The following is a 12,442-nucleotide window of genomic DNA, read 5'->3' on the forward strand; positions in this document are numbered from 1 at the left end:
GTTGGTTCACACCTGATTGCCCCTGGGTTTCATTCTTCAGGGAGAAGAGGATGAAAATTCCGAGGCTCGGGAAGGAAGCTCCCATATAATCCAACCAACTTTTGGAGGTCAGTGGTCCCGTGGCTCTCTAGAGGTTCCAGATTCTGAGCTAGATCCCTGGAGGGACAGGAGGTGCCAGATCACAGGCTGTGGCTTCTCTAATTTTAGGGGGAATAGCCATTCATTCCCTCTAGCCCGATTCCTGGCCCACTCACCATCTGCTTCTTGGAGACTAGCCTTGTCTCTGCAGCATCTCCCCCATCCTCAGCAGCTAAAGTCCTGCTGCAAACCCACTGCCTCTCTCCACTGTCCTCGGGGAAAGTCTCCTGGCGTGCTGGGAACCTGGTTCCTTTATGAACGAGCGCCAATCTTGCTTTCTGTCCTTACTCATTCAATAGTGTTTGCTGAGCACTCACTATAGGCTGCAAGCCCTGCCTCACACTCTAGTGGATGGGATAAAGGCCTAGCTAGGAATCTGTATGATATACACCAAGCTGCAAAGACCCGCCAGCCGACAGGAGGCCATGAGAGGCCTAATTCATCCTAGAAGCTGTCCAAGCAGGAGTGAGAAAGTGTGACACGCCAATCATCCATTCCCCCCTCCCTCGTATCCAACAATAGTGTCCCCATTTAGGAATGTTGTCCATACCACTCAGCTCCTGGTATGCTTATGACATTCTACATGCTGCCCATGGCAACACAGAGGCAGGAACTTGAAAGGTTAGTTCGGTCACAACTGTATATCTGTGTACTTTAATAACATTCCACACTGATTTAAAAAGTTAAATTAACTTTAAAAGATTTTTTTTACTCCCTCTTGGCTTCCTTCCAGCTCGAGATGCCCATGTGAAATTTGTCTACTGGGAAGGCCTTCCTAAGTCATTGTTTTCCCACTGATGAGGCCTTTTGCTTCTCCCCCCATGAACCCTTCACACTTCCTGGAAGGCAGCTGCTACACCTACAACCTAGAGAACTGTCATGGTTGGGCTCCCCCAGTAGGAATCTTGGCACACAGATCCATTTGATGGTGCTGATTTAGCAGTGTCCCTGGGGGAGGGGAGGGTGACAGATGCCATAGAGAAGTACACCAGAAGAAGAGGCTCACAAGAGCGTGCCAGTGGGGAAAGGTCACGGGACAACTGCAGAAACAAGTGTAGCCCCCGCTTCAGCTCTCCCCTTGCTAACCAAAGCTTGTCCAAAGGGAAGGCGTCCCAACAGCCAGTGTGTACAGAAGGCTAATGGACCCTCAAGGCTGTGCCTAAACACTAGCATCCTGCGCTCCAGCACAGAGCGGAGGAGGGAGTCCCGAGGAGCCTTATCTTCAGCGCTGCTCATGGGCAGCTGTGTCAGCCGCATGCCCTTGCAAAAGACAGGCTGTTCCTGTCCCTGCAGCTAACATAGCCCAAGAAAGCAAGAGGAAGGGAAAGCTATTCGTGGGGATGGCACAGCATGTGCTAACCTGCTCTGAGATCCAAAAGCCAGATACGGTTCTCATTTTGTGCGTAAGGAAGAGAAACAGCCAAGGAGAGACACTTGGTTCAAGGTCACGTAGGTATCCAGTGGCAAAAGCCTTATCTATTACAGAGTAACAGGCCACTATCAATGAAGTGCATTAAACAACACACATTCATTATGTCATAGTGTCCTTGAGTTAAGAGACGCAGCAGAGACGCAGCACGGATCCTACGCTTCCTGAGACTGCAGCCGCCTTCAGCCTGGGTGGGAATCTTATCTGAGCTTCAGCTGCAGAAGCCTCATCTTACAAGCATTTGCTGGCAGCATTTCAGCTCCTTGAGGGCGAAGGAACCAAACACCCAGCTGGCAATGGCCACAGGTCACCCTTATTTTCTTTCTCTTCCAGCATGGAGACTTGCTTCATCAAAGTCAACAGCAGTTATAACCTTACATAATCTAATCACAGAAGGGGCATTTCATCACCATACTCCAGAAGCAAATAAGTCACATACACTCAAGCACACACTTATACTAACACACATATACTAACACTCATATACATATGCACATACATATACTAACACACATGCATACACATACACTAATAGCATATACATATACTAACACACATACATACACAATACACTAACAGCATATAACACACATATACTAACACTCATGTACATATACATACACATATATTAACACACATGCATACACATACACTAACAGCATATACATATGCTAGCACACATATATACACACACACTAACAGCATATACGCATGCATATACTAACACGCATATACATACAAGTACACATGAATGAGCACAGAGTCTAGCTATGCCATCCTGACTCCTGATCTACAGAAATGGCGAGACGACAGATTTGTAAGGTAGGGCTGCAGAAATCATGATAATTTGTAAGACTGCAATTAAAAAAAAACTAGCATACTACATTCTAAAGAATTAGCCCAAAGGTAAATATAGAAAGCATCTCATTATTGATTTCTCTATTAATATTATGTTAAAACAGTATTGGGGATATATTGGATTAAACAAAATATATTTTTTTTTAAAAATCATGTTTTTAAAAAGATGTTTGCTTCTGTATGTGGTATTTTGTCTGCATGTCTGTCTACACACCAGAGGAGGCCATCGGCTCCCGTGGGATTATAGTCACAGACGGTTTGTGAGTCACCATGTGGGTGTCAGAAGATGAACTCAGGCAAGACCTCCAGAAGAGCAGCCACTATTCCTAACTGCTGAGCCGCCTTTCCAGGACTCTTTTTTTTTTTTTATTTTAATGCTGCTATCAGAAACAAAACAAAACAAACAAACAGAAATAGTATCTTTGGTGTCCCAACCGTCCTGGAACTCACTATCTAAGCAAGGATGACCTTGAACTTCCAATACTCCCACCTTGATGTCCTGACTGCTTGGATTACAGCTATAAGCAACAGGGCCTGGTTTGGACAGTCCTGGGCATCAACCCCAAGGGCTTCATGCTCAACAGGCAAGCACTCTACCAACTGAACCTCATTTCCAGTCCAGAACCTGTAAAGGGCAGAGGTGGCTCACTCGGTATCTGTTGTTCACTTGGTGTAAACTTCAGCGGCAGTGACCTAGAGTCAGGTGCTTCTCAAGTCTTACACCTCCAGGTGAGGAATAACACCTCACCCAGCCAGCATTCGCACACTGACTGATGGGATGGGGCTTGCGCTGGCCCAAGGGAGGTGCTCAGTCAATACTGATGACTGTTGTTATGAGTGAAGGAACACACTCAGCGGCCACCCAAGAAATGCTGGAGGATGGAGGTTACTAAGTGTTCAGCACTGCTGAAACCTCCCCTCCCTCCCCATCCCCAGCCCTCCAGGAAGGAAGTAATCAGGATTCTCTCAGTGAGTGGGAGTTCTCAGCCTCCTGGACTGAAGGACCAGGACTGGTTTCACAACTCACTTGGAGAGAATACACTAGAGCCTACGCAGGCACAGCTGGGGCTCCAAGGAGATGAAGCACCCTCCCCAACCTCCCAACTCAGACCTCCACAGTCTGAGCAAGTACCTGGGGTCACCTATAAATTCAGAAGCTTAAGAGCTTGTCTCTGCCACGTTTGTGTCAAAAATGTCTGGGCTAAGTCACTTGAAACGATGCCTGGCACTTACTAATCACTAAATTAAGCAAATCGTGATCTCTGCCATTTCTGGGCCAGCGTTTAAAACCTTTCTCCAAGGGCGTCCCCATTCCCTAACCGTCCCAATCCCTCCGGGCTCTGACTTTGAAGGATGCTCCCAACTGTTAGGCCCCCATCCATCCCAGGCAAGAATAGAAACCACCGCCTCCGGCCGCCCGCGGCCTCCCTCCCTCCCCCGGCAGCGATCGATGCGGCCTCAGCCGCGGGGGACGGGAACACAGGAAAGGAGGGGGCCGCGGGGCCTCCGCAGTAGAGAGGCGCAGCGGGGCCTCCGGGGCACAAAACAGCCCCAACGGCTCCTTTGGGGACCGGCGCGTTGGACTCCCTGAGGCCAGGACAGGTAAGGAGCCTCCCTTGAGGAGGGGCGTGGCTGGGTAACTGGGAGGCGGGGATGGCCTGAGGATTCCGGGTGCTATAGTCCCTTCTAGGAGACCTGCAAGGAGGGACGGCGGTACCGGGATGGTCTTGCTTGCACATTCTGTAAAATGGGATTTAGAAAACCCGGGTGGTGTCAGGATAAAGCCGAGTGCGTTTTGTGTGAGGAGCTCGGGGAAGTGGCCAGCACGCAGGGTTGCTCACAAAAAGTATCAAGAGTGCTAAACCAGTCACGAGAGGCCCACAGTCTGCGTGATCTTGCACAAGTCACTCAGTCTCTCTGACTGACTGAAAGTCTTAACGAGAAATGTTTGTTGAATTAATTATCCGAATTCATACAGCAGGGGAGTAAGTGCCAGATAAATCCCCTTCTATCATCCTTCTAATGTGTGACAGAAGTGGAATAAAATCCCGTATGTTTTGACGCCAAAGCCGGTGGAGGATGCCGGTGATGCACCAGTTATCGGGCGGGGGCTGCACGACCCTAAGCATCGGGCTTGTCTTTAGTCCTCAGAGGTTCTCCAGTGTAGTCCGGACTACGGAGGAGGAAACAAACCAAAAGCTCAGAGAGGGCAATGGATCCACTCAGGTCAACAGCTAGGAAGTGGCAAGTTCAAAATCCCAACCCAGATCTGATGAAAAGAAGGGAGATGATTTTGAAGTTTACTGAACACTCATCATATACCAGGGACTTTGCGTGTGTTCTCTCAAAAGAGTTCATCCACAGTGCCATGATCAGAGCAGAACAGCCAAGTTAAGGATAGGAATGCTAACCCCCTAATGCCAAGTCCAGCGTTAGTGAAGGGCATCTTGGCTCCAGGCCTTGGCGTACCTGCCATCTCATCCCCCGGAAGAAGGCATTACTGACTTTCCCGGTACAGATAAGATTACACAGTTTCATGGAGCAGGGATGAGCCAGCAGCAGTCCTCAGATCCAGGAGGATCAGGGGTCAGTAGACAGTGGAAGAATCTAGCATTTCTGGAGTACCAAGTGAAGCCAACATTTTTTTTTTTTTTTTTTTTTTGGTTTTTTTCGAGACAGGGTTTCCCTGTAGTCTCTAGAGCCTGTCCTGGAACTAGCTCTTGTAGACCAGGCTGGCCTCGAACTCAGAGATCCGCCTGCCTCTGCCTCCCGAGTGCTGAGATTAAAGGCGTGCGCCACCACCGCTGGGTGAAGCCAACATTTTTGTAAACCATCTGGACCCCCTGGCTAACTCTGGAATGTGTGCTCTTGTCTGCTTTGTGCATTCTGCAGGAAACTAAGAGAAGAAACATTGTAGTCAAGGGCCAGGTCCATGAAGGGTAGAGTTAAATTCTGGTTTGCCTGACTCCAGAAGACAGTGACACAGGTGGATAATTTAACAAACTCCTCTGTGAGCCCGAAGAAGATGTTAGGCCACACAATCATTTTCTCCACACTTTCAAGTGGCTATTCTGATGCCCGCTGGGGAAGAATTTCCTGTGAGGAAATGTGTGACTGCTAAGGTAACACAGAACCAAGGTTTAAGGTCGGGTCTGAAGGTTACCGTAGGCATAGCAGTACATAGTCTATCCCAGTAACTCTCAACTTGGCATGTATTAGAGTCACGCTCCAGGCTTCTTACAAACAGACTGGCCAGGTGCACTGGTACGAGTCTGGAATCCCAACCCTCAGGAGACTGGGGCACAAGGCTCAAAAGTTTGCTATTGGCCTGAGTGGGCTCCATGGCTGCATGGTGAGATCCCGTCTCCACATAAATAAACAAATAAACAAGATAAAAACACAGAGTTCAGGCTCCTACCCCAGTTCTCAGTATTAAAATCAAGACAGACAGACTGCATCCTTGACCTATCCCTGTGATGAAGATTCTTTTAGTTCAGGGAATACAGTCAGAGAATCAAGAGTCTCTCGATGGGCTTTCTTAATAATCCTAGGTAGTAAGCCTCAGCTGGCCCCATCCATGGAGGAGTATACCGAGGTTCCGAAGAGCCACCATAGACATCTGGCTTCCTAAACCCAAGCTTGTCCAGAAATAAAGGAGAGGTGTCCTACACGAGCACCTTGTCGATGCCACCATCCCATCGCTTCTAAAGCCCTTTAAGGTACGCCTCCCCATTTGTTGTGCCTTGGAGGAAATGAGTTGGGCATAGGGAGGATGGGCGATTTAGTCAAAGTCATCAAGTCTGTGGTTGAACGATATTCAGCCCCAGGCCTGACTTGAGTCCAGGGGTCATTCGCTATCTGAGCGTCTACTGCATGCCTAGCACTTCACAGTCTCCAGCACCCTGTCTGGAGATGGAGCAGAGCATTTTAACCCACAGGGCAGCAGACCTACGTCATGGTGAGCGAGTCCCCAGGGCTGGGCTCCCGGGTCCCCTGGAGGACAAGAGATGAGGCGCTGCGCGTGAATGTGGGCGGAGTGCGGCGGCTGCTGAGTGCGCGTGCCCTAGCACGCTTCCCAGGCACAAGGCTGGGCCGCCTACAGGCAGCGGCATCCGAGGAGCAGGCGCGGCGCCTCTGCGACGATTACGATGCAGCAGCGCGCGAGTTCTACTTCGATCGGCACCCGGGCTTCTTCCTCGGCCTCCTGCACTTCTACCGCACCGGTCACCTGCACGTGCTGGACGAGCTGTGCGTCTTCGCCTTCGGCCAGGAGGCCGACTACTGGGGCCTGGGCGAGAACGCACTGGCCACGTGCTGCCGCGCGCGCTACCTGGAGCGGCGCGTGACACGGCCTCGAGCCTGGGACGAGGACAGTGACGCGCCAAGCAGCGTGGACCCATGCCCCGACGAGATCTCCGACGTGCAGCGGGAGTTGGCCAGCTACGGTGCAGCACGCTGCGGCCGCCTGCGTCGCCGCCTCTGGCTCACCATGGAGAACCCCGGCTACTCGCTGCCCAGCAAACTCTTCAGCTGTGTGTCCATCGGCGTGGTGCTCGCCTCCATCGCTGCCATGTGCATCCACAGCTTGCCGGAGTACCAAGCCCGGGAGGCAGCGGCTGCAGTGGCTGCAGTGGCTGCGGGGCGCAGCGTGGAGGATGTGCGAGACGACCCAGTGTTGCGCCGCCTCGAGTACTTCTGCATCGCCTGGTTCAGCTTCGAGGTCTCATCGCGCCTGCTGCTGGCTCCTAGCACGCGCAACTTCTTCTGCCACCCGCTCAATCTCATCGACATTGTGTCGGTGCTGCCCTTCTATCTCACACTGCTGGCTGGGGTGGCGCTTGGTGACCAGCGGGGAGCCAGCAGCGGAGAGGGGCTCGGAGACCTGAGCAAGGTGGTACAAGTGTTCCGCCTCATGCGCATCTTCCGTGTGCTCAAGCTGGCACGCCACTCCACTGGGCTGCGCTCGCTGGGGGCCACGCTCAAGGTAGGATGGCTGAGACAGGGTTGGGACAGAGGGAAGAAGACATAGAGCAGAGTGGATTAACTGCTGCGTGTGTAGCCTTACCACATACAGGTGCCCATGGACTAAGATGCTCCCTATTGAGCCAGGCATAAGGCTAGAGGCCAGATATACATTCATGTTCACCCTGATCTAACCCCGTAACTCTGTAAAGAAGGGCTTACGGGAACTGGAATGATAACTCAGTTAAGAGCACTAACCGCTCTTCCAAAGGATCCCGGTTTGGTTCACAGCTCACAACAGTCTGTAACTTCAGTTCCAGGGCATCTCATGCCCTTTTCTGGCTTCCACGGGCACTGCACACATGTGATACACAAATACACATCAAGCAAAACACCCCTACATGTAAATAAAGATAAGTCTCCAAAAAAAAAAAAAATTAAAAGGGCTTGGTGCTACCTGTATTTCCCCAGAAGAATAAAGAAAAATAAATATATAAAATTAAGTATAGAAAATAAAATGGAGTGAACTACGGGACTGAGAGATCACTAAGTGATTAAGAGTGGGTACTGCCCTTGAAGAGGACCCAAGTTTGGTTTTCAGCACCCACATCAGACAGTCACTTCTGACTGCAGTTCCAGTGGACTCCAGCGCTTCTGTGGGCACCCAGACACACATGCATATGCACATAAACATACACAAGATTTTAAATAGATCTTTTAAAGATTAAAGTGAACCACTATTTTCCACCAAAAAGAAGGAAAAAAGGCAGACAGACAGACAGACAGACAGACAGACAGACAGACAGACAGAAAGAAAGAAAGAAAGAAAGAGAGAGAGAGAGAAAGAAAGAAAGAGATAGGGAGGGAGGAGGGAAGAGAGGGAAGGGCTCTTGATGTGCCTGTCAAATATCAAATAAAACATAACACATGGAAATATGCAAAGCAGGATGCTAACTGGCTTCTCTCCTGGTCCCTTTCTTCTAGCATCATTGGAAGGCTCAGGTAGTCAGGTAGTCTTGGGTCACTCCTAGCCTAGGAATAGCCTAAGTGCTAACACTTACTGTGCACAGAATGAGTGTTCCATGCCAACTTCACATTCATTATTGATTAGTCCTTAGGACAACTTCCTCAGGAAGATGCTATAATTTATTTTTCTTCCCGTAAATGAAGATCCTGGGGTGGCTAGGCTGTTTTATTAGCCTGGTTGCAGTTTATTGGCTACTGGTCCTGCCCAGAGGGTGAAATTAGCCTGGTTCAGGGAAGGAGGCAACATGATCAACTTGTATCCACAGTCAGATAAGGGAACAGAGTGAATGTCAGCATAGGGGGCACAGCGGGAAGAGATGTGGTAGTTGAGGTACTGAGGGACACGAACTCTGGACCCATGTTTTTTGTTCTTTTTTTGTTCCATGGGCACTGAGAAGCTTTGTGGAGGGCTTGCATTGCGACTACAGACGTGGAAACTAAGGTTCTAAGAGGCAACAGGACCTGTGGGAGTCTCTTTAACAAGTGGCAGACCCCAGAGAACAAGCCAGCTGTACCCAGCTCCAGCCTTTTGTGCTTTCCCATGCCCTAGGCAACCCTGTGAAGGATCCCCAGAAAGGGGCTCGAAAGTCCCTCCCAACCTTGATGATACAGCATCTTGCATGTCCTAATTCAGGGCAACCAGGATACTAGCCACTGCATGTGACTTGGGGAGAACCCTTGGGTACCAAGCAGGTACAGGGAAGGATGCTAGCCAGACCCCTTTAATTCAAAATCACCCCCAGGGAGGAGCCATATGCTCCCCAAACCTTCCTAGTTTGCAGAGAATCAGAGGCTCCTAGCTTTGTGGACAAGGAGGGAGAAGATGAATAATCAGAGCTGTGAGTCAAGACACAGGCATCACAGCATGGTGCAGGGGAGGGGCTTACTACTAAAGTGAGCTAAAGTAAGGTCCCAGACCATCCGCAGCTTCCTCGACACCCAGAAGCTTGCCAGGAAGGCAGAATCTCTGGCTCTACCCCAGACCTACTTAATCGAGTTCTGTCTTTTAAACAAATCTCCCACATAATTCTTCTCTATGTTACAGTTTGAGAGACCCTACTGAAGTTAGGGGGTTCTCAGCATGGGTGACATTTCAGGACAAGCAATTCTTCACTCTTCCATTCTGTGAGATAGTAAGCCTTACCCGTGGCCTGTATGGATGCATACCAGCCTGTCCCCGCTATGACAAACAAAAAGGTCTCCAAGTATTTCCAACTGTCCCTGGTGGGCAGGGCAAGCAGAGCTGCTTTGTTTGAAAACCAGGCACCCATAAACAAGTGTATTCTTAGATGGCCTGGGAAACCCAAGCCCTCTCGGTTTTCTTGCAGGGCAGACAATATTTTTGTTCTTGTCAGAAACGCTTTAGAGCAATCCGAATGTACATGAAACCAATTCTTTGCATTATGAAATATAAACTATGGTTCTCTTGGTTCTGACTTGGGTTCATTCATTGTCTTTCAGCACAGCTACCGTGAGGTGGGCATCTTACTGCTGTACCTGGCTGTGGGTGTGTCAGTGTTCTCTGGTGTGGCCTACACTGCTGAAGAAGAAAACGAAGGCTTTGACACAATCCCCGCCTGCTGGTGGTGGGGCACCGTGAGTATGACCACCGTGGGCTATGGGGATGTGGTGCCGGAGACTGTAGCTGGCAAGCTGGCGGCTTCAGGCTGCATCCTGGGGGGCATCTTGGTGGTAGCGCTCCCCATTACCATCATCTTCAACAAGTTTTCCCACTTCTACCGGCGCCAGAAGGCACTAGAGGCAGCAGTGCGGAGCAGCGGGCAGCGGGCCTTTGAGGACTTGCTGAGCAGCGTCGACGGGGTGTCAGAGGTGTCTCTGGAAACATCCCAAGAGACTTCTCAGGAGGGGCGGTCTACAGACCTGGAGACCCAGGCCCCCAGTGAGCCTGCAAAACCTCGGAGTTATTAAAACCAGGGCTCCACATTCCCTCCCCACAGCCTCAGCATCAGCCAACATAGAGCAGAGTCGTCCCCTGCTTAAGTTCTGCATGGGAGTCATCTATCTGAGTAAGGGAGCTAGGGGCTACAGATCTTTCTAGAAAAGCCCAGAAGCAGGATAGTACTACCGTATATTCCACGAGCCCACATATCAACCTTTTTTTTTTCTTTTTTCTTTTTTTGGTTTTTCGAGACAGGGTTTCTCTGCAGCTTTTTTAGAGCCTGTCCTGGAACTAGCTCTTGTAGACCAGGCTGGCCTCGAACTCACAGAGATCCGCCTGCCTCTGCCTCCCAAGTGCTGGGATTAAAGGCGTGCGCCACCACCGCCCGGCTCATATCAACTTTCTTTGAAGCAGCTGTGCAGCAGGAGGAAGAAGAGGGTGGTCTCTATACGAGACCGTTTAGCCCTGTGCTGGCAGACAACTATTCCCATTTCACAGATGAAGGAACTGAAGCTCACCCAGATGTCGCAGGGCTGCTGTGAAGAAGCTTTGGACGCCAAGTCCCTGAAAGGAGCTGGGGCCCAGTCCTTAGGCAGTCTGTAGGATCAATAGCACAACCATCTTCAGCTCTGCTTCCTAGGGCTGACTTAGAGAGCAAACCCGAACAGAGCCTTCTGGGACCTGGACCCAGCTCTACACCTGCTGTGGAAAAGGCGGCCAACCCCTGTGCCCAGAACTGGAACGCAACCCATCAGTCACACGGACTTACAAGCAGCTCAGCTTTGAACGGCTGGTGGCAGAGGGCTGCTGTGCATGCTCCTGTCCTGCTTGGGTTTTGTCAACTTGACTCGAGCTAAAGTTATCTGGGAAGCGGAAGCTCAGCTGAGAAAACACCTCCATTAAATCACCTGTAGGCAAGCCTGTGGGACAGGATCTTGACTAATGATTGATATGGGAGGGCCCAGCCTCCTGTGGGCGGTATCATTCCTAGGCAGGTGGTCCTGGCTGTGTAAGCAAACTGAACAAGGCAGGAGAGCAAGTCATTAAGCAGTGTTGCTCCATGGTCTCTGCTTCAGCTCCTGCCCCCAGGTTCCTGCCTTGAATCCCTGCCTTGGTGTTCTTTAAAGGACTGTCACGACCTGGGATACATAAGCCAAATAAACCTTCTCCTCTCCAAGTTGCTTTGGTCGTGATCTTTATCACAGCAATATAGCCTGACCACCACAGCTCCCATTCCGCCCTTGAAAGTTCCCTCTGTCCATCACATAGAACTCTGCTCATATAAGCACCCAGGCAAACGCTTGAGATTCCTGTCCCTCTCGGCCAGTCCTGGTCCTGTCATCCTTGACGGAGGTGCATCCTTTGTACTCCCCAGAGAAATCTCTTGTCCCTTTGGCTGAACACGTTGTGAAGAGGTCTGTCCAGTCCCCACGTTTTAACAGGGTGCAGCTAAGCTCACATTTCTGTATCATCAGGGTCTCTCTGAGGTCCTATTTCTTCCATCACACTGAGCCCCATGGTAGAAGACATCGTCTGGCTCATCCCCATGATTGGAGCAGGGTGGTTTGGTGCATATTGCCTAGACTGAGCAATTGCTACAGCCTACCGGGCACCAGGCACTGGGAGGAAAGAGGAAATAGAGAGACCCTGCTCTTGAAAGGGTGTGACCAACACTGAAAAGGAGGCGCACATCCCCAGCCCTGCTTTGGCTTGGGGACTTTTAACAATGACTCCATTGTGGTTTGTCACTCCCTCATTTAGCAGATTGTTATTGGGAGAGTTCTAAGCTAAGGCTTCCCTGTGTGGCCTACAGACCTGTTTCCTTCAGGTGAATGGTAATCTTAGTGTATTTTAGACATTTTTTTCAATGCCTTTGGAGGAGGAATGAGCTCTCCAGTTTCCCATAGCGCCTCCTCTGTCCCCTCCCACACAAGCCGTCACGTTCCACCCTCTTCTGACCCCTGCCAGATCTGCCTTAGCTGCTGGACCTCCACCCGAATGCTTACCAGGTTCAAGAGGGCCGGGTGGTGGTGAGGCAGAGGCAGGCAGATCTCTGTGAGTTCGAGGCCAGCCTGGTCTACAAGAGCTAGTTCCAGGACAGTTAGGGATGTTACACAGAGAAACCCTGT

General features: G+C 50.5%; 1 protein-coding gene across 1 annotated transcript; it reads left to right on the forward strand.

The window, feature by feature from the left end:
* Positions 1 to 6,380: 6,380 nt before the first annotated feature.
* On the forward strand, positions 6,381 to 10,342 carry Kcns1 (potassium voltage-gated channel modifier subfamily S member 1). The gene is made up of 2 exons (XM_038329252.1): positions 6,381 to 7,409; positions 9,875 to 10,342. Exons 1-2 carry the CDS (start codon positions 6,381 to 6,383, stop codon positions 10,340 to 10,342), a joined length of 1,497 nt encoding a protein of 498 aa, XP_038185180.1.
* The last annotated feature ends 2,100 nt before the right edge of the window (positions 10,343 to 12,442 follow it).

This window comes from Arvicola amphibius, chromosome 5 (genome assembly GCF_903992535.2).
Source record: "Arvicola amphibius chromosome 5, mArvAmp1.2, whole genome shotgun sequence".
Lineage (NCBI taxonomy): Eukaryota > Metazoa > Chordata > Mammalia > Rodentia > Cricetidae > Arvicola > Arvicola amphibius.

Bases quoted from the DNA above. Each gene is read 5' to 3' on its own strand.
- Kcns1 (XM_038329252.1), top strand. From the start codon at position 6,381: ATGGTGAGCGAGTCCCCAGGGCTGGGCTCCCGGGTCCCCTGGAGGACA. The intron at 7,410-9,874 runs GTAGGATGGCTG...ATTGTCTTTCAG, and splicing joins CGCTGGGGGCCACGCTCAAG to CACAGCTACCGTGAGGTGGG.